Here is a 23,997-nt window from a genome sequence, read left to right as displayed (position 1 = left end):
CTGTAACAGAAAGATAGTGCTCTGTGCGGGTAATCAAACTGTTTGTGTGGCTCTGCTATTTTCATTTGGGTCTACAAAAGAGAAACAATAATTTTATTCCCTACTGCGAATGCTTTAGCTACTCTGAGCATGACTAATGTTGGATAAAATCCAATATAACTGCAACAGAGCATTACATTTCATACATCTGCTGAAGTTTATGTTCACTTAAGATCGTGCTATAACAATTTGCACAGTAGCACAATGCAACCTAGATTTAATCCTTAAAAATTAAATGGATTTATTCCCAGGCAAATGTCTGCAATCCTAATTTGGTGAGCCCGATTGTAGCCAAGAGGCAGTACCTCTGTGTGTGCATACACTGCTGTTTTTAAATAAATGTTTCTTAAATTTTGAGAATACAACCCCAAATAATCAATAGGATATACTAATCAATCAAAGGAAGATGTAAAAAGAAAAGAAAAAACCCAATAAACCCGCACTGTTAGCGGCCCTGCAAACTCTTGTCTCTTTTCTCGGTTCGCCAACCAATAAGCGAGCGGAGGGCTCGAAATGGGCGTGGCGCGATGGCGGAGGTGCCGCGTGAGGGGAGTGGGCGTGGCCCGGCGCGCGGAGACCCGGGAGGCGTGGCCTCCGCAGCGGCTTCTAGTCGCCTTTCCCCTCCCCTCCCCCCTCTCCGGCACTTGTGAGTGACAGGCGGGAGTTCAGGAGCTGCGAGGACGCCGAGTCGCCGTTGCCGCCGCCAAACCGTGGAAGGAGAAGCCGCTTTTTCGCCGCCCGGAGCGCTGCTTCTGCCGCCTCCTCCCCTTCTTTCTCCTCCTCCTCTCCTACGCAGTACTATGAGGCGGCCCTGACGGGGGCCACCGCAGCCCGCCCGCCCTGCCCCCCTTCCCCCTCTCCTCGTCCCCCCCTCGCCCCCAGCCCCCTGTCCTCGCCTCAGCCCAGCCCAACGAAGCCCGGCGCGGCGGCGGGGTCTGGGCTCCCCACCCGCCCCCCGATGACTGCGGCAAACTGCGGCGGCGCCAACGACGAGTTCGACTTCAGGCTCATCTTCGGGGAGGACGGGCAGCAGCCGGGCCCGGGGCCGCCGCCGTCGACGACGACGCCACTGCCACAGCCGCTTGGGCCTGCCGCCGCCTCAGCAGGTGCGTCTCGCGGACCGGGCTGGCTCGCCTGTTGCCCTCTGGCTCGGCCGGGGGGGGGGGGAGGCGGCAGCTTTGCAACTCCTTCCAGCCGCTTCGGACGCGACGGGGCTTTGGCGAGGTGCGGTGGGGTAGGGGGAAAAGATTGCCCCCAACCAAGTCCTACTCGGAGCAGAGCAGTTGGAATTAACGGACCTGAATTAGTCACGCCCTTTTATTTCGTTGGGACTACTCCGAGCAGGTCTTGGTTGGCTGCAGCCCTTGATTTCCCTACCCGAGTCGCGCTGGCCTTAGGACTGGTGAGGGGTGTGCGCGTCATGGTGGCCCTGCGATTCAGCGCACGTTTAATTTGTCAGGTTAGTCTTTTTAGGCTGCTGTAACAGAAGCCCCCCAAAACATTCTTGCGGAACTTTGAAGCCTGATAACAAACTTCTCCGAGTAGACGAGTGTAAGGTTACTCGGGAGTAAGGCCCAGTGGTCACAGAGCCGGCGTGCGTAGGATCCGGGTCACAGGGCGTGGCTGCTGTGTATATATTGTGGACGCATAGAGTAAGCCCCTTTTGGTTCCACTGACTTGATTCTGCGTAAGTGTATGTTAAGTTACTTGGAAGAAAGTGACATTGACCCCAGTGACAGGATTGATGTGCCTGGAATTGCACCACGAGGTCATGAGCGAGGTACTCTTGACGGAATAAATTTATTCAAGATTATTTGAGAGTGAATCCTATTGGAACCCATTGGATTTATTATGCATCTGCTAAATAAATAAATAAACATGGTCAAATCTGCTTCAGGATCAGCGTGCGTAGGATCAAGCTGCATGTCTATTTGGTTCAATTCAGTGACTTAAATTTATGCTTGGGGCAATGCAAAATAAGCCTATATGGGAATAGATCTTGTTGGACCTAGTGGGACGTGATTCAGAGTAAGCACACATAGGATTCAACCATATGTCTGCTGTAAATGCTATGCACATTTCACTAGTGAGTAATTGTTATTTATTTAGGTAACACTAGCAGGACAGGTGCCTGCTTGGAGGAGCTTACAAACTAAAATTGGTCTCACTTCTGAGTGTAAAAAATGCATACAATTGTATGCACTCTCAGGGGACTAAGTAGCATTGAACTCTGTAACTGTGCATAGGATTTGACTCTTACGGTGGCTTCAGTCTTTCGTACATTTTCTTCAAAGCAAGTCCCATTGAACTTTATACTCATGTTATGGAATTCTGGACATTCTCTCCCATCCCACCCCACCCCATCGGTTCTCTTCCCCACAAATGCTCAAGGACAGATGGATCAGAGAATGAAGCTTGCTTCTGAGTAAGCATGAATAAGATTGTTAGTTCTCCAGGTCCTGAATGAGGAAAGAATAATGAATGTTTTGTTTGGGCTCAAAGATCCCAGAAAGTGTTGTGAGATGTTGAACTCTTGGTAAGGGAGACTGTATATATCCTGTTTAGAAACTTCTGTGAAGCTGATAGAAAATAACTTGGGTTGAACATAGTGTATTTTGCACATATGAGGCAGTTGTATACTGAACTGGTTCATGTAGCCCACTATTGCTGCCTCTGACTGGCAGTGACTCAGGCCAGAGGTTTTCCCCAGCTTTGTCATATGAGATCCTCTTAACTGTCAGGGATTGAACTTAGGACCTCAGCACATGAAAAACACATCCTCTACTACTGAGCTATGAACTCTGTGTTCTTGGAGGTTCATGCGGCGTTAAGGCAGCAGGCGGGTAGTGAGAGGGGTGGTTGGAGGTTGTATCTGGAGTTGTCTTTGCATATGAAAAGGGGTGGGTGGTTGCGGTGCCCAGCTGTAATATTTCATTGATAAAGCAAATTTCAAATGGTCATTAAGTGAGCTGAACTGAGGATTCTGCAGCCAGCTTTTATTTGAATGGTTGGTGCTTTTACAAACTGATGTTAAATCAAATTGCCAAACTTAGCAAATTTAAGCCTCAAACCAAGAAGCCTACTGGGAGAGCTGGCATTCAGACTATTTATTTGTTATGTGGTCTGTTAGTTCCATAACTTTCTGGGAAGTCACTGGTTTATGATTCTGTTTTCTGGAGGTGTTTGGTTTATTTTGGGCAGTTTCTTTAAGGTAGTTTATTTATGGCAGGTGGGATAACGAAGTAATTTAGTGTATATGGTCTGTAAGAATTATGCAAGTACTGTAATGAAAAAAGTGTAGGAAGTTTCTATCCTCCAAGAAAAAATTTAGAAAAATAAACCACTTAAACACAAGAGAAGTCAACTACCAAAATAAATAAATAAATTAATTACAACATTCCTCTGGGGGAAACAAACCTGAACAGACTAGTCTGCTATGCCAAAGGCTATGCAGTAGTGTGAAAATGGAGGAATTGGTGGTGAATCTGTCAAGCTGTTGTCTTAGGAAGTAAACTGCTTGTGGAAGATAAATACTGTATTTAATCGAGTTTAATGCGCCATCAAATCTAATGCACACCTCAGTTTTCAGAACCTTGAAACCAAAAACATATTTGTTGGCGAATGTAAATGTGCCATTGAATGTAATGCACAGCTTAATTTTTGCAACGTTATTTGGCCAGAAAAAGTGAGCATTAGATTTGAGTAAATATGGTATATTCAAATCACCTTGGCCCTCAGTGGTCCTGAAAGCTGCATACCTAGAATTGAGGAATCCTGAAGTGCCTTAGTGAAATAAGTGCAACAGGGTCTCAGTAGCATATGTGTGATGATTATGAACAAGCTGCGAAAAAGGAAATAAAGAGCAGGTGTATGAAGGAACTGAAACTGGCAGTATTTTGATGAAAGCCTCTGTGAAGATTATGGACATTTTGAGGCAGGTTACTTCTAAAGAAGAGCACAGTGTAAAATATCCTTTTATCATTCAACAAATCCTTGACCAAGTTATATGTTAGTGATGGTAACAGTAATCTTGTTTGTACTGTGTTGTTGAAGAATATTTGTATAACGTGCATAGAACTTGATTATGGGCACAATCATAGAACTGTAGTGTTGGAAGGTACCCCCAAGGGTTATCTAGTCCAACCCCCTGCAATGCAGGCATCACAGCTAAAGAATCACAGACAGATGGCCATCTATCCTCCCTTTGAAAACTTCCAGTGAAGGAGAGTTCGCCACGTTCTGAGGAAGTTGGTTTCAATACAGGCAGACTATATGGTAATCCAGTATTAAACTGTTTAGTGCCTTAAAAGTTAATTTGAGCATGGAAATGCGTTGTTAGCCACTTCTTTTTGTGAAATGAATAACTTACGAATCTCTTAAAACATAGCATAACCACATACCCCCAAGAAAAAAATGAAGGAAGCAAGGAATAAGGCTAACACTTTAGGATGTTAGTGAAGATGATACGCAAATAGCACATGGCTATTTTGGGAAGTCTAGTTTTGAAAATGCACTTCATGTTTTTAAAAATATACTAGAAAAAACTGTTTAAAAAAAGATTGGCAAGTATTGTTGATTCAAATGAGCTGCTTCAACGTGATTTGTTCATCAGGTTCCACCTATATTTCAGTGTTCTTAATCTTTAATTGACTTGTAAATTAGCTGCATTCCTCATAAGAATTCCCATCAGGTGAATAGGCATGAACGTTTTTCTAATTTGGAATAGTTACTGTTATTAGTTTATTGCTTTTTTCAGAAAAAGTTATTTGCAGGGTAAAAATAAACATTAAAACAAGAACCTAAAATGCTCATCCCATTAGAAAGATGAGTAGAAGAAGAGGCAGTAAACCTATCTATGGACCCCCCAAATTGAGGACCAAAAGCCTGGGTGAATAAGAATATCTTTTCCTGGCGTTTAAAAGCAGATAATGATGCTGCCAGGCTTGCCTCCCTGAGAAGAGCATTTCTCCAAGCTTCTCCCCTTCATTTAAACCCTACGACAACCCTGTGAGGTTATGCTGAGAGGTAGTAACTGGCCCAGCAAGCTTCATGGCCAAGTGGGGATTTAAACTCAGGTGCTAGTCAGACACACTAACCACTATATCATACTGACATTAGCAAGTGGCAAGTGCCATAACTGTCCTTTCCTTCACACTTGCGAGATTTCTTTCCTTGTGTGCTTTAAAGTCTTCAGTAAAATTGTACATACTGCCTGCCACTGTGCAGCTCCACTTATGAAGCACCATTGCAAGTAGCACAAAGGCAAATCCTCTGCACTAGCACCTCATCATTTTGTTTTGCTTAATTTTATTTTAATATATTTCAAGTTTTGTGTATCCTTTCATTTATAAAAGAGTGCACATTTGCTGCATGTGTGGACAGGATATTGTCCATCGGAAGGGAACTTGCAGGAATATGATGTAAAGTTGAGCCATGCCTTGTGGTGAAAGGCTGTGTATCTGCATGCAAGTGATAGAATCAGGAAGTCTTTAAAGATAATTCAACTGGGACGCTATAGGTCTAGTGTAACTAGATGTTCCTTAATAATTGGATATGAATAGAGGGATTTTAGAGTTGAGATGAACTGTTTTTTAAATATTCCTTTTCAGCCTGGATAGGTTCCCCAAACACTTTATGGCTAAAATCCATACAAATTAGAATTTAATTAGGGACACGGTGGTGACATGCATGTTGGGGGAGCAGTCTTTGGCCCTTAGAAATTGATGCCACAGTCCAGGCCCCAGGCTTTTCCCACCAAAGGAAAATGGTTTAAAAAACTAAAGATTGACTCAGGGACTGGGTGATCATAAATTTAAACCCACAGAAGTCTTCCCTCTGTTGATCTTCTTTCTTTATTCTTTCTTTGGTGATCACTCGTAGCTGAGTAAGATTGTCTTCCATGAACACAGTCTTAACAGTGAGTCCATAAGTGGCTGTGGAGACCAATTCAGGATCCACACGTCCTTCCACATTGGGGACATAGGTTTCCAGGCGGGAGTTGATCATGGGTGAGGGTTTGCCAAATGTGCCTTCCTCTTAGCCTGTTTCTCTGTTTCATCCTACAGTCTTCTAGACCCTATCATCACACCAGTATCTATATACCAAGCCTTTGTTCTTGTTAAATACTGTAGAATGTTCTTACTAAATATGATTTTTGGCTGCAAAATGTGTTTAACTGGCTAAAATCAGGTAGCTATGGTAGTTCATCTGTACAGAATTCAGAGCTATAAAACTGGTATGTGCAGAAACCCATTACTGACAGTACTGCTGAAATGAGGCTGCTAATAAAAAGAGGACTGAGGCTAAAATAACTTGAACTGTTTATGTATTGACATTTTGTAAAAGTTCAAAGTTATTTATTGGAAAGTGCAATGTTGTTTTTTTGGCTGCTCTTTGAGGATTGTGGCAGTTTTAATGGAGGAAGGGGATGAAGAGTTTGACAGGGTAGTATTGTATTTATAAGCTCACACTGCAAGCTTCTTCATATTGTAAACGACTTAACACTTTTTGTGGATGACTACTTAAAATAAGCCCCACATAATTAGTTCCAGTGTTAGTCTGTTCGCACTGATTGTTGCTGCCTTTGTTTGTATCTGTCCATTTGCATTTATGAAAAAAGAAGTGCCGAACATAATACACACAATATTACCAAACTTTGTGCAAATAAAGATGCAAAATTTCCTTGAATTCTGTAGATAGGGAGGATAATGGTGGTAGTTTGTTTAAATGCAGAGAAAGAAAACAAATCTACAGTAGTTGCTTTCAAAATAGCTTGTATTAGGAATAGGTATCCTGAATAGTATTTTGCATACTTATTAATTTTACTTTGTTCAAATTACTATAGCTATGCATGGTATATATCTTAACTGGACCTGGTGAAATATGATAGCTTAAAATTTGAGCCTCAAAACGTTCAATCACCACAGAATGGAGGCGAGGGGAAAGTGGTTTGGTTCACATGTCCTGTCAAACCATAGTTAAAATAAGCTGTAGCTTAATGTGAATGTGCTGCATGCTGGCATATGCTGGCAATCCAGCTACTGGGAAACAAGCCTATGGTATCACTTGTATTATCCAGGCCAAGATTGTGACTTTGTCTCCAAACTATGAGTGAAAGGTCCGAGTCTGGATGACACCACATGCTACACAGCATGGCTTTCAGGACCAGGCATCAGACTTCCCATACCCCAACCCAAATAATAAGAGACCAATGAGATTGGCTTTGGGTCAAAACAGGCCACAACTTTATTGAATACAGATGAAAGAGGTTTGGCTTGGGCGTTGGGCAATCTAAATACTTCCTGCCCGCCTGCCAGAAGTGATGCATGGTCAATCCAGGTGGGGGTTCCTAAGACTTACATGCAATAGGGTGACCCCCACAGGGATCACCGTCTGGGGGAGTGCCTTTAGCCCTGGCCCTGCAGGGCACGCGGACATGGCCATTCCCCCTGGATCCCCGGATACCCCAGCGTTTGTAGGGGCAGGCGGAAACAACAACCTCCCCTCCATCCAAAACAAAGGATTGCCCCAATTCCCAACCAGTTGTGATGATTGCTATGAGCTAGGCAAAACCACTGGGTCAGTGTCAATTAGCCCGATGGCCAAATTCCTTCCCAGCCCCTGAAATGATGGTGACCACCATATCCACAGCAAAGTAAATGACTATCAGCTTAAACCGAGGGTGGCTGGGCGGGGAAACACGGTGCAGGAACAAACAGGCTGAGCCCCAGGTGCTGGCTGCTTAAATGGGAAAGGGGTGGATCCAAGGGAAGCCCACTGTCTGCTTCATCGGCTCCGCCCCTGGCACAGCCCAAGCCCCAGCTGCATCTCCATTTGCCAAAGCAGGGAGCAGGCCAGGATACGGTTCCTGATAGACGGAAGGGGATTATACCCCCTCCGCCAATCAGGAAGGGCACAGCCAGTTTGAATTCCATTGTCAGGGCTCCAGTGAAGCCTCCTCCGTCCTGCAATGCCGCCTCATGAAAAGGCTGAGTGGGCTTCTTCCCTGGCAGCATAGCAGCAGGAGCAGAGGAGGAAGGAAGCACCCATTATTTTAGCAATGCTTGTTTACATTAAGTCATAGTTTATTTTAACAATGGTTTAATGTGATGTACAAACCAGGCCAGCCTATTGAATGAACCTCAGCTTTTATGTCATGCCTTCCTCTTCTCTTAGATTTTAAGAGGAGAAGAAATGGGGCAGATGATGTTGATGTGGATATCACATTGGTTGTAGGAGTTAAAAGTAACATGCCTTTTCAAGTCCATGTTGTAATATTTTATGAAAGTATATTGCTTCTTTTAAATAAACTTTCCCAGTTTACTTGAAAGTAACATGAATTTTCTTGAGAGAAAATTTGACTGAGTTGCACTTTTGAGAACCCTTTAAACACACACACGAACATATTTGTACATGTTTTGAAAATTACAGTAACTTATTGCCTCCTGTTACCCTTTTTTAAAAACATGGTTGTGACTGCATATTTAAAACATTTATATCCTGCCTTTTGGCCTCATAAGCTATATGGTGAAGTATAGAGGATGTAATTCTGAGAACAAAATAAATATCATAGCTGTTAACTTATGCACAAATTAGAAACAGCAGCATAATTGACAATAGGCATATATTTTTAAAAAAATCTGGAAGCAGGTGAGGAGGAGCTGGTGGTGGAATTTAGCATGATGAAGTTTCCTAAGTGAGCAAAAGAATCTTTTCTCCTAGTTAATTAGGAGGGAAAGCTTCTTTCATGTGTAACTAAAAAAACTGTGGAGATAATGGCCATAAAAATGTTTTATTTAGTGCCATTTATGTACCTGTCAGTTTACAGGCTAATGTAAGCCAAAGGACAGCTCCTTGTCTGTAAGAGCTCACAATTTAAAAAGGGAGAGGAAGATTAAGAAAAAGTAATAGGATGATTGTGCAGCAATACAATACACAATAATTTTTGTGTGGAATGAGAGGTTTCACAGAAGGAGTTGGTTGGGAGGGATTTAAAGGATGGATTCGTGCAGTGTATGTATCCTGGGAGGTAGCACCAGCAGGAGGAAAGGCCTGCATGGGAGAATATTATTTTAAGTGATCAGTAGGTCTTTAGGTTGAGGTTTTGCTTCAAGGTAGTAATTGGGAGGTATAATAATCATGGGCAGTGATATCTTGGAATATGAAGCTTTTGGAGAGCTTTAAAATTAAGGACAAGAAGTTTGTGCTGGTTGTTGAAGAGGACAAGATGCCAGTGAAGCAAGCTAAGGCATTGCAAGGTCTACGTAAGGTGAATGATGTGGCTGCCTTATTCTGGTTACAGGTGGCTGAGCTGTGAAAAGTTAGAAAATATGGTTGCAGTAATCCAGGTGGTCAGAATGTTCTGGATTGGTCTTGCCAAAAAACAAAGGTTTTGACATGTTATAGTAGGTACATTCCAGAGGAAACATGTGGTATTTGAGTCTTATCTGAGAGACTTGTGGCTGCATTTTGCTACCTTAAACAAGCTTGAGATGGTCATCATGACACTACCAAACTTCATGGTGGGGAAAACTGTTTCTTGAGTGAATGAGTAAATGAAATAAAATCCTACTTGAAGTGGTTTTCTGGAGAAAACCATTGGAACTTGATTGAGAGAGACTGTAAGACTAAAATGTTGAGCAGGTGCCCAAGAGCTTGGTGTATTTAGAATTCTAACTATTTTCTTGCACAACTTGCCTGTTTTGTATCACTTTACAGAATACTTAGTAATTTAACCAGCTTTCAGTTCTGTTTGTTTATAAATCTGCAGCAGTGAGTGTTATCATAAATGGAGAACAAAGCACAGCCATGAAGATGTTGGGCGTTTGGTTAGCTCATCATAATTTACGTAACATATGGACTTATTTATCTCTTAATTTTTAGTGTTCCTTATTTTGTCTATAACGAATACAGTAAGCTTTCATGTCTTGCCTCAAATCATTGCAGAATAAAAGTTATGCTTATATGAGATAAGGATTGTTTGTGTTTAAAAAACTGTTTGAAAATGAAACTGACAGATACAGTTGAGGCAATTATAATTAAGTGAAGTTATGAGCCAGTTAATAGAATGGTTGAATTTTGGAACTGGTTATTGGGATTCAAATCCCAGTTCAGCCTTGAATCTTGGAGCAAGTTATTTCTTCCAAGCTTTGGTTTTTCTATAAGATTGGAATTGTAGTGACTGATTTCCTAGTTGTGTGGGGTGCACACTAAAGTTGGTATAGACACAAGTACAGTATTGAATGCATTAGTCTGGTTTATACATCACACTAAACCAGGCACGGCCAAACTTGGCCCTCCAGCTCTTTTTGGACTACAACTCCAATCATCCCTAGCTAACAGGACCAGTGGTCTGGGATGATGGGAACTGTAGTTCAAAAACAGCTGGAGGGCCAAGTTTAGCCATGCCTGCACTAAGCCAAAGGTAAACCATAGAGAGGTGATATGCATAACTTGTAAGCCAAACTATGACTTAGCAAGGTCATGTGATCCACTTTGCTCCTTCCAAGTTCTTTTTACTATTGCACTGCACTGAAATAAGCTAAGGTTTGGCTTGACATGTTGGCATGTTGTCCGAAAAAGGGCTTGTGGCTAAGCGGCTAAGCGTTCACCTCATTCGGTGCTATTTTTCTGGAAAAAGAGGTACCGAAACTCATCATGAACGCCTTCCTTGTTCTCTCTCTTTTTTTAAAATGATGTTTATTGAGAATTTTAAAGTTACAAAGAAAGAAGAAAGAAAAGGAGAAGAAGAGATAAAGAAATAGATAAACATAACAATTAAACAATACAGATCAATTAAAACCAAAGTAAAAAAAGGAACAAAACACACAATACATCTAAATCAAAAAACAAAAATAAACAAACAATTAAAAAACAAATCTAATATTCCCAAATCCTTAACTTTCATTAACTTATTTCAACGACCTCCTCACACCTCCCTTTTTTGTATTATAGTTGTTAATTATCTCAGCAAATCCTTTCCATCTTTCACAATATTCTGTTATTTAAATTACCTTAATCTATTTTAACCTTGTCTTACCTAAAAAACTCTAAAACTTAAAACTTATATATACCAAATTCTTTTAACCATAACATATTCTTTCATAATTCTTTTTGACATTTCTGCTAAGGCCAAATAATTTCATTCCAACATTTTTCTAATACTCATTAATTTTACAATACTTTTCTAAATAAATTTTGAAACTTTCTTCCAATCTTCATCCATCGTCTCTTCTTCCTGGTCTCGGGTTTTGTCAGGCCTTTCTCATCTATGTAGTCCATCAACCTGGTGCTCTTATGTCCGAGGCTCTTAAATCTTTTCCATGTCCCTTCTGCAGGTTTTCTTCTTGTTTATACATGCCCTTTACTTCATCTTTTGTTGATCTTTTTCTTGTTTTCTTTCCTTTCTCATTGGGGGGTAGGTCTCAGGAGGACTCCAATCCAAAAGTATCTCCATCTCTCCTCAGCAGATCAGCCCATTCCCCACAGTCAACACTGTAATCCCAAAAATATTAAAAGCATGTTTCAAAGTCTTTCCAAAATTAAGAGCCCTCACAACTCCAGACCCCCCCGGTCCACTCCAGAGTCGAACTTCAAGAACAGCGGCTTATACTCCTGCAAGGCCTCGGATCTCTCCATTTGTGTTATTTGAGGTTCAACAACAACCTCCTCCATTTTCTTCTGCCCTTGCACTTGGCCTATCAAAACAGATTCTTGAGCTGGTTCCTGAATGGTTTCTATATGGGTATTCGCCGTTTGTCCAAAGTTTTTAACTGCAACAGTCATCAAATCCATCTTCTCATGCATCTGCTCCAGCAAGGCACTTGTCTTGCAAAAAGCAAGCACCAAGACTTCTTGTAAACACATTTCCCCCCCCCCCCAAGGTTAGAGTCTGGTCTCACGATCCTAATCATACAGCTGTGAGGTCCCCAGATCCGCTCCGGCAACAAATTAACAAGCTCCCTCTAGAGGAGACAATTTCTATTTGTATCCATCTTTTAAAAGCAGGACCAACAAGGGAAAATTACTTTCACTTTTCGAATACTTTGTTTCTTTTGATTGCAAGAAGCAACATTGGAATCAATATATTTCTCTTTTTTTTACTATCTGTCAAAAGACGTTCCGTTCACAGTCGATGAACTTTCCCCATAAATTTCTGTCTCTGACACCCCGTTCCCAGGTTTGAGACGGTGGAAAATTTATCTTTCTTTACTCTCTCTCCTGCAGGCTTAAACAGTCAAAAATCCCCCTCTTTTCTCCTGCTTCCAAGAGGGGTTTTGGTGGTGATGAATGAAGGAGATTTAGAACTTTCCAGACTTTAGCTTACAAAGTTTTTACTTCAATCTATTTACAAAAAACGGGAGGCGGATTTCCTGTTTAGAACCTTCCCGTTTCGGTGCCAAGTTGAAATATTTCTTAATACTTAATCCAATTTTCCGTTCTACTCACGGGTACTTGTTTAGAGTCCAATTGTCCACAGGAAAAAGTCAGCGCTCTCCGGCAACGGCTGTGCGGCTTCACTCCGTAAAAGTAGCGGTTGATTCAAAACACCGCACCACTCAACCCACGTCGCTTCGGACCCCCCAAAAAGGGTTTCCCTGCGAGTAGGGGAGGCGCTCCTGGTGTCAGCCGAATCCCACGTTCCCAGCTTCCTCCGCCTGGGATTTTTAAAGGGTCTCCGCCTTCGCCGGCGCGGCAAGACCCGATTTTCACGGAGCGGGTTCCTCTCTGTCAGAGGAACTCCGCCATTGCCGATGGCGCTGTCCCGGAAGGGCTTGTGGCTAAGCGTTCACCTCATTCAGTGCTATTTTTCTGGAAAAAGAGGTACTCATCATGAACGCCTCCCTTGTTCTCTTTAATAGCAATGGCACCCACCTGAGAAGTGCCAGAACTGAATTCCAGTGAGTTCCGGATGAAAAAAAGCCCTGACCTCACTAATCATGAGCTGTTTGTAGGGGAACTTAGGAGAAATTTGTTGAGAGAGTTGTTGGCATACCCTAGGGGTGGGTATCTTAGCTGAGGTGTTTTTCTTGCTTTTAAAACATGTTGACAAGCACTGTATTCATTTGTGTAGGTGTGACTTGCAATATGTGCAGGCGTGACTTGCCAAATGCTAGTAAAAGGCACCTTTTAAACAATTAAAAATTGGGTAATGTAGTGAAAGCCATACATAATGGAGAATAATCACTTGAACTTTCTGTTTAAATTTTCATGTCTTCTCTGCACCATAGATGTACAGTGAATGTGTTATTTTTTTTGAGGGGGACTTCAGAGAGGTTCAGTTTGTTAGTTGAGGACAGAACAGAAGTTGCTTTAAGGTTTCATCACCATGTGTCACAGCTGTAAAGCAAAGGCTGTAGGTTGAGGAATTGGGCAGGGAAAGGATCCTGTTACTAGGCAGACTTAGCAGCAATGTCATATTTTCTGGCACAGACAGTGAGAGCAGTTTCATTTTTCATCTGCTCTTGGCTAGCATCTCTGTAGCTTGGAGGGTAAATTGGGCAGGACAAGCAAACCACGCATATAACATGTCCCAGTTCATACATAATGCTAAACAACAATTAAGGTTATTAAGCCAAGAGCATCCCATGGATTCTTATTTTCCAACAGACCATAATTAATAAACCATAGTCAAGATGCTGGGTTGGGTTTTCATTTAACACCAAATCATGGTTTAACATTATGTGTGAATCAGGCCGATGTGTAGGTGGTTTCTTTATATTCTTAGAAAATACTATTGTGGAAGGAGAAGCATATCTCACATGGAGCACATCCAACTAAGGGAGATGCCGATGTACTTTAATAGTTGTCAGCGTTTGTTGCTCCTCCAAGGTATCTTCTAAGGTTATAGTATATCTTACATTATAAAAACAGTTACTTGATCATGCAGTTCAATGTGAGTTTGTCATGTCTGGGTTCAAACGTGTGGAGGAGAGGACAATTTGCTTTTATATGGCACTTTAATTACTGTGTTAGCTTCTATGATAATGCCAAAACATTAGGCTTCTGGATTCTTGTCTAGAGGCTGTATATTGGCATTGTCTAAATTTATTTGATAATGTTTTCCCATTCCATTCACCCTCATTGGTACAAGAATCTAGAAAATCACAATGAATAACTGAAATACTTGGTGTGACCTTATACCGAATGTTTCTGGTGATGACAGCAAAGCTTTTGTCATCCTTGAGTAAAGTCTGTGATATGTGCCAGTTAAAGGATAGCTATAATATTAAATGTGGGATTAATTGTTGAGACTTGTTGGTCATACATAAGATAGGCTTCTGGTTAGTATTTTTACTGCTGATGTTTATATCAGGTGTGGGGAAGCATCCAAGTGTTGAAGTACAACTCTCTGGCCATTGGCCATGCTTGTTGTCAGTGATGGGAGTTACAGTTTAGCAGTATCTGGAGGGCTGAAGGTTCCCCATACCTGGTTTATATGAAGTCTGCATTAACTTTTGTACTCAGTGATTCAGTTACATATATGCACAATACAGGCAGCGAGTGATTTAGGTGCGCAGCACACTGAACTTGGAGATGACCTGAAAACCTCTCAAAACATCACAGAAGGGATAGAACAGGGTGAGGGCAGGGATGGGACAGGGGCAGCCTTATGCAGGCCCCACTGACATATGTGCTTCCAGAATGTAACCCCCATGTAAATTGGTTGCCTGTATTACATATTGTCTAGGTCAGGCTTTATTGCTTTAATAGCAGTCTGTGCTGTGAAGTTGAATTAGCCTAATGCTGGTGTGCCATCACCGACAAAAGGTCATTTGGCATGTGTATATACAAACAATGGAAAGCTCAACTTGGCACTTCTCTGACACTGGATTAGTGCAGAGATTATTGTCCTAAAAGGCCATGTCCCTTAGTTGTGCAATTCCTATATGGACAGCACCTCTTTGTAGACCAGAGTTGGAGAAGCTTTAGGCTTCCAGATATGGTTGGACTCGAACTCCCATAATTGCTGACAATTGATCATGGTGGCTGGTGTTGATGGGTGTTGGGAGTCCCACAACATACAGGAAGCAACAGGTTCCTCGTCCCTGGTGTGGGCCATAGTATGTGAGTGGCAATTTTACATGTGTGTGTGTGTGTTTCAACATGTGTATACACAGTGGGGAAGGCAGGAAGATTCTGACCAAGTATATCTGACCGAAGTACCCCACATATAACGGCATTTGCCCAGGGTCTCTATTCAAAGTTTCATATTCATTCTCATACAGAATAGCATTCTGTTTTAAGAACTCTGCAATGTATTAAGTGGCCTTAAATATACTGTGGATCTGCTGCTGCTGTGTAGATTATGTTCTCTAATGAGAAAACATCAGTTTGTTTAAAAATGCATGAGGTTTGGTGCTCATTTTGTTGAAGCCACATTTTAAACATGCATTTGTTGGCCTTTATGCTGGAAAGGTTAGCTGTGTAAACCAGTGAGACCTTTTTTGGGTCAAGATATACTAGAAGGAGGAATATTGCAAATCTTGGTCTCAAACAAAGCTACAGGCACATTTAGCATTTACACTATACAAGTGAGAAATGTGTCAAACAATGTTGAACCAGCAGTTGTATTGTTTGTTTAGCAGCAGCAATGACATTCTGCTGGTATTGTAAATCAACACTATCATTTGAATCTTTTGTTCACAAATGTCTGTTTCACTGAACTGTAAAGTTATAGGCCCTGTTTCAATGTGATGCAAAAGCATATTTTAGTAGTACAAGGCCTTCTTCAACAACAGATTTCTATATTCCTGCTGTTTCTGGTTGGGGCTGCAAGGAAGGGATTGAAAGCATCACCTTCCTAGTTTAAACTAATGCTGGCAGTAAGTAATGAATCAAATTATGTATAGACTTCAACAAAAGATATGAAGATAATATTCCCAGCTGATGATATACTTCTAAGCAAAGCTGCTTTTTCTTTTTTTCCGAAAGATGCTGCCCAGCTTTAGTATGACCTTCAATAAGTACTTCTGTTGCCATTTGTGTGATCTGCGCTATGTGCTGAGATCCTTTAGAAGTAAAATGTGAAGTACAGTTAGGCTGCTAGGTTTTTTTAACCGTTGTTTGAAAGAACACACACAGAAAATGAATGCGCATGAATCTGGTACATGTGGTTTGGAAAGGATAGGCTGCTTGTTTTTTGTTTTTAAATAGTGTAGTGAGTATTGTCTGCCTTCAAGGATAGGGCAGCTTGTCTAAATAAAAGCACACTGAAGGAAGAAGCTCTTTTTCTGTAGAATTCAAATTTTACAGGAAGCTAACAAACTTGGTACACACCTGATGTTACTTTTTTATTAATGAATCAGACTTTTTTTAAAAAAAAGTTGAATGAATTTTTGTAATGATTTGGTCATATTATATTAATTTTATCTCCTGTGTCTTTATTTTATATTGCTTTCTTAGTATTTTGAAATGTTAACTGTTTTGGACACTTTGTTGAAGAAGGGTAATGGTATTGCTAGAAATGTCAGCGTAATGAAAAATTCCTAAAACAAAGTATTTAAATAGTTTACCAAGTTACAATAACTGCACTTCAATGTCTGTCTTTCAGATCTTGAACCTGATGACTGTGCTTCTGTGTGCATCTTCAGTGTAGATCATTCATCATCTGTAAATCATCCTATTTGTATCCCTTGTCATGGATTTCAGTCACATCATTCTCCTTTGTCTTCGCCTACTAGACTGCAGGGTCATAAAAGCTATGAAGGAATGTGTGAAGTACCACAATCCAAGTACAGTGCACTAGGTGGTCCTAAGACATTTGAGTGTCCTAGCATTCAAATTACATCTATTTCTCCTAACTGTCATCAAGGAATAGAAGCCAGTGAAAATGAATTGCACACAAATGGCCCTCAAAATGAATATATGGAAAGGCCTTCAAGGGACCATTTGTATCTTCCTCTTGAGCCATCTTACAGGGATTCGTCCCTTAGCCCAAGTCCTGCCAGCAGCATTTCCTCCCGAAGCTGGTTCTCGGATGCCTCCTCTTGTGAGTCGATTTCTCATATTTATGATGATGTGGATTCAGAACTGAATGAAGCTGCTGCTCGATTTACCCTTGGATCACCTTTGGCATCTCCTGGAGGTTCTCCAAGGGGCTGTCCAGTGGATGAACCCTGGCAACAATCTTATGGATTTGGGCATGCCTTGTCACCTAGACAATCTCCTTGTCATTCTCCTAGGACTAGTATCACAGATGAAAATTGGCTTAGCCCTAGGCCAACCTCAAGACCATCATCGCGACCTACATCACCGTGTGGGAAACGGCGACATTCTAGTGCTGAGATCTGTTATGTTGGTTCACTTTCTCCTCACCATTCTCCAACTCCCTCTCCAGGACATTCTCCTAGGGGAAGTATAACTGAAGACACATGGCTAAATTCTTCTCTTCATGGTCTGACTCCTGGCCTTTCACCTTTTCAGTGTTGCGCAGAGACTGACATCCCTCTTAAAACACGAAAGACCTCTGAGGATCAAACTGCCATTATATCAGGAAAAATAGAGCTTTGTTCTGAAGAACAGGGTAGTTTATCACCATCACTTGAAACAGCAATAGATGATAGCTCTGGAGCCCAGCATATGTTAAAAAAAGACTTGTCTGGTGACCAATTTCTTTCTGTTCCTTCACACTTCACCTGGAACAAACCAAAGCCTGGCCATACTCCTATCTTTCGGTAAGTAATTGTGGGAAATGGACTACTTGTGCTGTTGTCTTTACATGTACATATAACTAGAAGTTGATACACTTTAATACAAGATAGTAAGTCTCTTTAGGCAGTTGTATTCCTAAGGTATTTTGTTGAAAACAAATCACCTAGTGCCTGAACATTATATTGCCTCACAAATTACAACTAAATAACTTGTAAATCATTGAATATGTGTAGAGGTAATTTGGCCTAGACACAGACCTCATTAAAGCATAGTGCTAAGCTATTTTAAGTTTCACTTCCAGTTTTAACTGTTCGAACATGGATAAACTGGTCAATCTTAACTATGGTTTAGGGAAACAAATCTAGCCATGGTTAATTTTTTCCCCATGGCTTATTTCCCCAGGCTATGGTGAAAATTAGTTAAGATAAATCAGTTTTGATTTGGATATAACAATAAATTGCAAACACTTAAAAATGAAAGTCAAAGTTCCTGATCTCTTTGCAGCCTTGCCAGAGAATTAGAGACTAATAAAGAGGGCAGGAAGAGACACAAGCCCATAGTTTAGTGTTGTAAAAAAGGTAAAAAGGTAAAGGACCCCTGGATGGTTAAGTCCAGTCAAAGGCAACTGGGGGGTTGCAGCACTCATCTCGCTTTCAGGCCGAGGGAGCCAGCATTTGTCCACAGACAGCTTTCTGGGTCATGTGGCCAGCATGACTAAACTGCTTCTGGTGCAACGGAACACTGTGTATCCAAAGTAAACCACAATGACCCGGTTCACATGACATGGTGAGCCAAACTATGGCTTAGCATGACTATGCAAACATGGACTTCCAGAGAGAAGCTTGCAAATTGACCCGCTGGTTAGAGCTGATGGTTGTTGGAGTCCAACAATATCTGGAGGACCACAGGTTGCCCAATCCTGCTCTGTACCCTTCTAAGCTGTAAACAAGAAAGTACATATGCTGCTGTTATGGTACTATACTCTGTTCTTTGCTAGATGTTCTACGGATGTAGTGTAGAAACAGATAGGAATTTCACCTCTTATCTCTCCCCCTCCCCTTTTTCTCCACCAGAATGTAGCATGTTCAGAATCCTATGATCAAAGTAGGGCACATCCAAATCATACATTTAAAGCACATTTAACACATATTTCAAGCACATGGCTTTCCCCCAATAACCCCAGGAACTGTAGTTTATTAAGGGTGTTGGGAATTGTTGTTCTGTGAGGGGTAAACTATAGTTTCCTCAGGATTCTTTTTTTGGGGAACCCCCCCCAATGGTTAACACAGCACACTTTAGGTCTTTCCAATATTCAGCTGGGCAGCTACACGAATATATCCAATTAGGGATGTGAAATGACAAGCCCCCTTGTTTTGAACAGTGTTTAGCAGGGCCAGTTCCAGAGATTTCAGAAGTTGCTGTCCAGACATTTTAGTAATTCAGCAAAGTCCAAAACTGCAACACTTTTTCATAACCCTGGTTCCCAGTATCCTCTCCATCATAGTATTGAATTAGATATCTTCATTTGAAGCAGTCTCATACACATCATATACCATTTTTGCACAATTTTTAATGTTTGCTCCCTCCTACTAGATGATACGGATTAAAATGGGAATGTTACTCACATAGAATTATAACAACTGCCTTCAATCAAAATATTATTCTCTTACTCTCACATACATTAAAGGCCCTTTGCAGTGCCCATATCAATGTTTAAAAGTAGTTATTTGCATTACCACATTTTTCCTTGGTTGGTTGGTTTTTTCAGATAATTTCACCTGGTCCATTGAAATTGATGGACAAGGCTAACTTGGGTACATTAATTTCAGTGGGTTTATTCCAAGTAGAATTTAGTTAGATACAGCCCACAGAGTTTATGTTGGGTATGTTGAGCCCACTCTTCTTCTTTAGATCTCCCTGATAGAAAAATGAGAGTGCTTTAAATAATGCGTACCCATTTCCCTTCTTTTATCAGTGCAGTGGAACGAATTGGGTATTATTACTTAACATTTGTTTACTAGCCAGATGTCTGAAATCAGAAGGCTTTTTTAGATTTACTCTGATTTTGAATTAGCAATTCAACAATACTTTAATCCTTTTAGGGTTATCAGTCATGGGTTATCAGCCATAACTATTGGTGACTGCCTAAACAGAAACAAAGTATATCTTAACTGTGTATTGCTCAGTAACATTAGAAACTAAGCTATATTAAATAAACAGAGCCTTCAAATATATTTGTTGACCTGGGAATAAATGTCCCCATAAATTCAGCAGGTACCTTTGAAGTTATTAGGTGTTAGAAGAATAAACAGCTTAATGTTTACGCACCGTCTAATGGATCTTTAAAAATGCAGTTACATTAAAAAAGTTAACACAGGTGCGTGTGTTTGCCCTGTGCTGTTCCGATTTTCAGTCTTTTAGCAGTGGCAAACATTCTGACACCAGTTTAAATAAACTTTGGTGCTCTTAAGCATTAGCGTTGGATCCTGAAACCACAATTGCTTTGCCTTTTCCTAGGAACTGGAGCCAGAAAGACAAACTTACTGGCTGTTGGAACATCTAGACTTCCCTAAATAAAGCTCCATGTTCAATTACCAATGTAATAGTGGAAGATAACCTACACATACAGTGGTACCTTGGGTTAAGAACTTAATTCGTTCTGGAGATCCGTTCTTAACCTGAGGTACCACTTTAGCTAATGGGGCCTGCTGCCGCCACGCCGCTGCTGTGCAATTTCTGTTCTCATCCTGAAACAAAGTTCTTAACCCGAGCTACTATTTCTGGGTTAGTGGAGTCTGTAACCTGAAGCATCTGTAACCTGAAGCGTCTGTAACCCGAGGTACCACTGTACTTGATTCTTCAAAATTGTGTAGTGCAAGGTCAGAGGCAAAAGAGAGAGGAAAAAACCTTGAAATGAACAGTATAGGCTAAGGCAACATTTGCTATATAAAGGTAAAGGACCCCTGACAGTTAAGTCCAGTCGCAGACTACTCTGGGGTTGCGGTGCTCATCTTGCTTTACTGACCGAGGGAGCCGATGTTTGTCCGCAAACAGTTTTTCCGGTTATGTGGCCAGCATGACTAAGCCGCTTGTGGCGAAACCAGGGCAGTGCACAGAAATGCCGTTTACCTTCCCGCTGGAGTGGTACCTATTTATCTACTTGCACTTTGACATGCTTGCAAACTGTTAGGTTGGCTGGAGTTGGGACTGAGCAATGGGAGCTCACCCCGTCGCAGGGATTCAAACTGCCGACCTTCCGATCGGCAAGCCCTAGGCTCAGTGGTTTAGACCACAGTGCCACCACGCATCCCAACATTTGCTATACTTTGTGTAAATAGGTTTGGGGCAATTGATGCTATTTGCCTAAGAGCAGCTAGTAGCCTGACATGCAGTTTGACAAAAGAACTTAGGTTTAACAATATTGCCCCTTGGAACAGGAAGCCTGTTTCTCAAGGTTAGAGCTGTAAAATAGAAAGAGTTTTGTGGCTGATCACTCTGCTCTTTGCCCACTTGCATGTTAAAGCAGTACACACTTTCTGCATTAGCTTTGCAATGCTTCTCTTGCTTGGTATTCCTTAGCCAGTTCTGCCATAGATACTGGGCACTGGTAACTGCTGTGCTATCAGACAAACAAATATTTAAGTAATAACCATAAAGAATTCAATTAAGCCTGTCATAGTCAAGTTGAACTACAGTGTATGTGTCATTAGTGTTTTAAGTAGGCAAATGAGATTCTATGTTCAGATGCTGGATTTACTAAGTGGTTTCCATTTTTGATATGTTATACTTGGACTAGTTTTAGTCGCAAATAATTTTTCTGTCCTCCTGTGAAATTGGCTAGCTGTCTTGGAGCAGTCAGCTGGGTAACTTTGAGGTGGTGGTGTATATTTGTTTCGTTTTTCATAAATGAGATCAATTTAGTGTAGCATTCTTAATAGTACATTGACCTCTCACTGCAGGCTTCTCTTGATGGTGGGATATGAGAAATACTAAAAAGCAAAAAAGGTTTTTGGGTAATGTTCTCCCTAATGAACATTTAAAAAATTTGCATCTTTTCTCTGATAGTTTGTTTACTCAAAAATACATTGCTAGCAGATATGCGTTTTACCTTGGTCCCCTCTACTTATTTAAAGTTTAGCTCTTATTTTGAGTAATGCTGACATTTCTTCTGGTATTTTTGTAGGAATTCTCAGTGCTTCATTCTCTTTCCTCTAATGTTAGAGGAGAAAATAATAGTGAATAAAGTGTATGCATTTAATTATAATACAGCTGCTATTATTGTCTGCTATTGACAGAGCAGTTGCCAACATGTGGAGATCATTCTAATAAGAACTCTCATGATTTCTATCAAGTTTGATAATACTATATTTGTATTATTTATTCATATATGCCCTTGCAGCTTGGGTGAACAAATTTACCTAAGTTTACAAGAAATGCATGCTTTCCTCCTTGGTTTTTCATCTTCTGAAACATGGAAAAAGGTGGATGGTAAGATGACTTAATTAAGGGTTCTGCTTCTAACCTGGAAAAGGCTGCATGGATTGCATTAAGTTAGGAGGACAGCACTTAATTATGGAAGGTGATCTTAAGTAATCCAGACATCTATCAAGCTATCTATCTCAAGCTATCTATTGAGAAAGAATAAAAAAATTCCTTCCAGTAGCACCTTAAAGACCAACTAAGTTAGTTCTTGGTATGAGCTTTCGTGTGCATGCACACTTCTTCAGATACACTGAAACAGAAGTTGCCGGACCCTGCTATATAGTGAGAAGGTGGGGAGGGGTATTACTCAGAAGGGTGGTGGGAATGGGAGATTGGCAGATAGCTGAGATGAGCCTGTTGACGACTCTTAACGACTGTAATAGGTCTTACAGGAAAAGGCAAGGGGTGAGAAGGTGAGAAATGGCTTAGTCATGTATAATGAGATAAGAATCCAATGTCTTTGTTCAGACCAGGTCTCTCCATGGTTTTAAGTTTGGTAATGAGTTGCAATTCAGCAGCTTCTCTTTCCAGCCTATTTCTGAAATTCCTTTGTAGTAAAACAGCTACTTTGAGATCTTGTATAGAATGTCCTGGGAGATTGAAGTGTTCCCCTACTGGTTTCTCTGTTTTGTGATTCTTGATGTCAGATTTATGTCCGTTTATTCTTTGGCGTAAGGTTTGGCCTGTTTGTCCAATATAGAGAGCTGAAGGACACTGTTGGCATTTGATGGCATACACAATGTTAGACGATGAGCAATTAAATAGTCCCGAAATGGTATGTGTGATGTTGTTGGGGCCAGTAATGGTGTTGTCCGGGTGTATGTGGCAGCAAAGTGGCATCTGGGTTTATTGCAGGCTCTGGTGCCAGTGTCCGTGTTAAGTCTGGTTGTAGTATTATTGTGGGTTAGGAGTTGTTTAAGATTGGGTGGCTGTCTGTAGGCAATGAAAGGTCTTCCTCCCAGAGCTTGAGAAAGAGAACTGTCATTGTCCAGGAGAGGTTGTAGATCTCTGATGATGTGTTGTACTGTTTTAACTTGGGAGCTGTATGTGATGACTAGAGGTGTTCTGTTATTTTCTTTTTTGACAGACCCAAAAACTATAGTTATTGGCTTTGTAGTATTATACTTCATTGAAGAATGAATTTCAGATTAAGATTAATGTTAGCCTTAATAAGAATTATGGTTCTGAATGTAGGCTTAACTGCTCATGATGGCCACATTGTATTTAAACAGTTTAAAGTAAATAACTTTTAAAATTTGATCCTGCTATGTTTGTTTGATCCTGCTTAGACTTCTGTTTTGTTTTGTTAGCCAATCTTTTATTTATAATGTTACAATAAAGATAAGTAAGAATCCCTCTATGGCTGCTAATAACATTTAAAAATTGTTTAAACATCTTGAAAGACCAGTAACAATAGAAAGCCCATATATGCATTCCTTAGACTGAATGATCAGGTTTTTTTTAAATAGATCTTTTAATGTATTTAAATAAGAACCTAAACTTCAATAACACATAAGAACAAAGAAGAAGAAAAAGGAAAACAACAAAACTGAGTGAAAACGAAAATTAAACTTGTACACAAATAGAACAAACTTGGGTTGCTTCATTCACATTCCCTGGAAAAACCTATTATTGGTGTTGGGGTAGTAACGTTTTTAAAAATACTTGTTTTATTTTTAAATATCAGGATATTTTCTTTGAATGATCACATAGTTGGGCTCAAACTGTTCCACTCTTCTGATCAACTCAAGAAGTGAAATCTGTCCCAAGTAGGCCTCTCTCATAATTCTTAGTGGGTGAAGTTGTTAATATGAGAGGAAGTGC

The 23,997-nt window shown here is 40.8% G+C and overlaps 1 protein-coding gene across 1 annotated transcript in view; it reads left to right on the top strand.

Moving 5' to 3' along the window:
• The first annotated feature begins 671 nt into the window (after positions 1 to 671).
• The window catches only part of NFATC3 (nuclear factor of activated T cells 3), a 56,326-nt gene continuing 33,000 nt past the window's right edge, over positions 672 to 23,997 (top strand). Inside the window, exons 1-2 of the mRNA XM_081203952.1 lie at positions 672 to 1,145; positions 16,592 to 17,714. Of these exons, the coding sequence (XP_081060078.1) occupies positions 998 to 1,145; positions 16,592 to 17,714 (1,271 nt within the window). The 5' untranslated portion in view covers positions 672 to 997. The remainder of the gene's footprint in view (positions 1,146 to 16,591; positions 17,715 to 23,997) is intronic.

This window comes from Podarcis bocagei (assembly GCF_964188305.1).
Source record: "Podarcis bocagei genome assembly, chromosome: 7".
Taxonomy (NCBI): domain Eukaryota; kingdom Metazoa; phylum Chordata; class Lepidosauria; order Squamata; family Lacertidae; genus Podarcis; species Podarcis bocagei.
The sequence above is the reverse complement of the archived record's forward strand: the minus strand, read 5'-3'. Positions and strand labels throughout refer to the sequence as shown.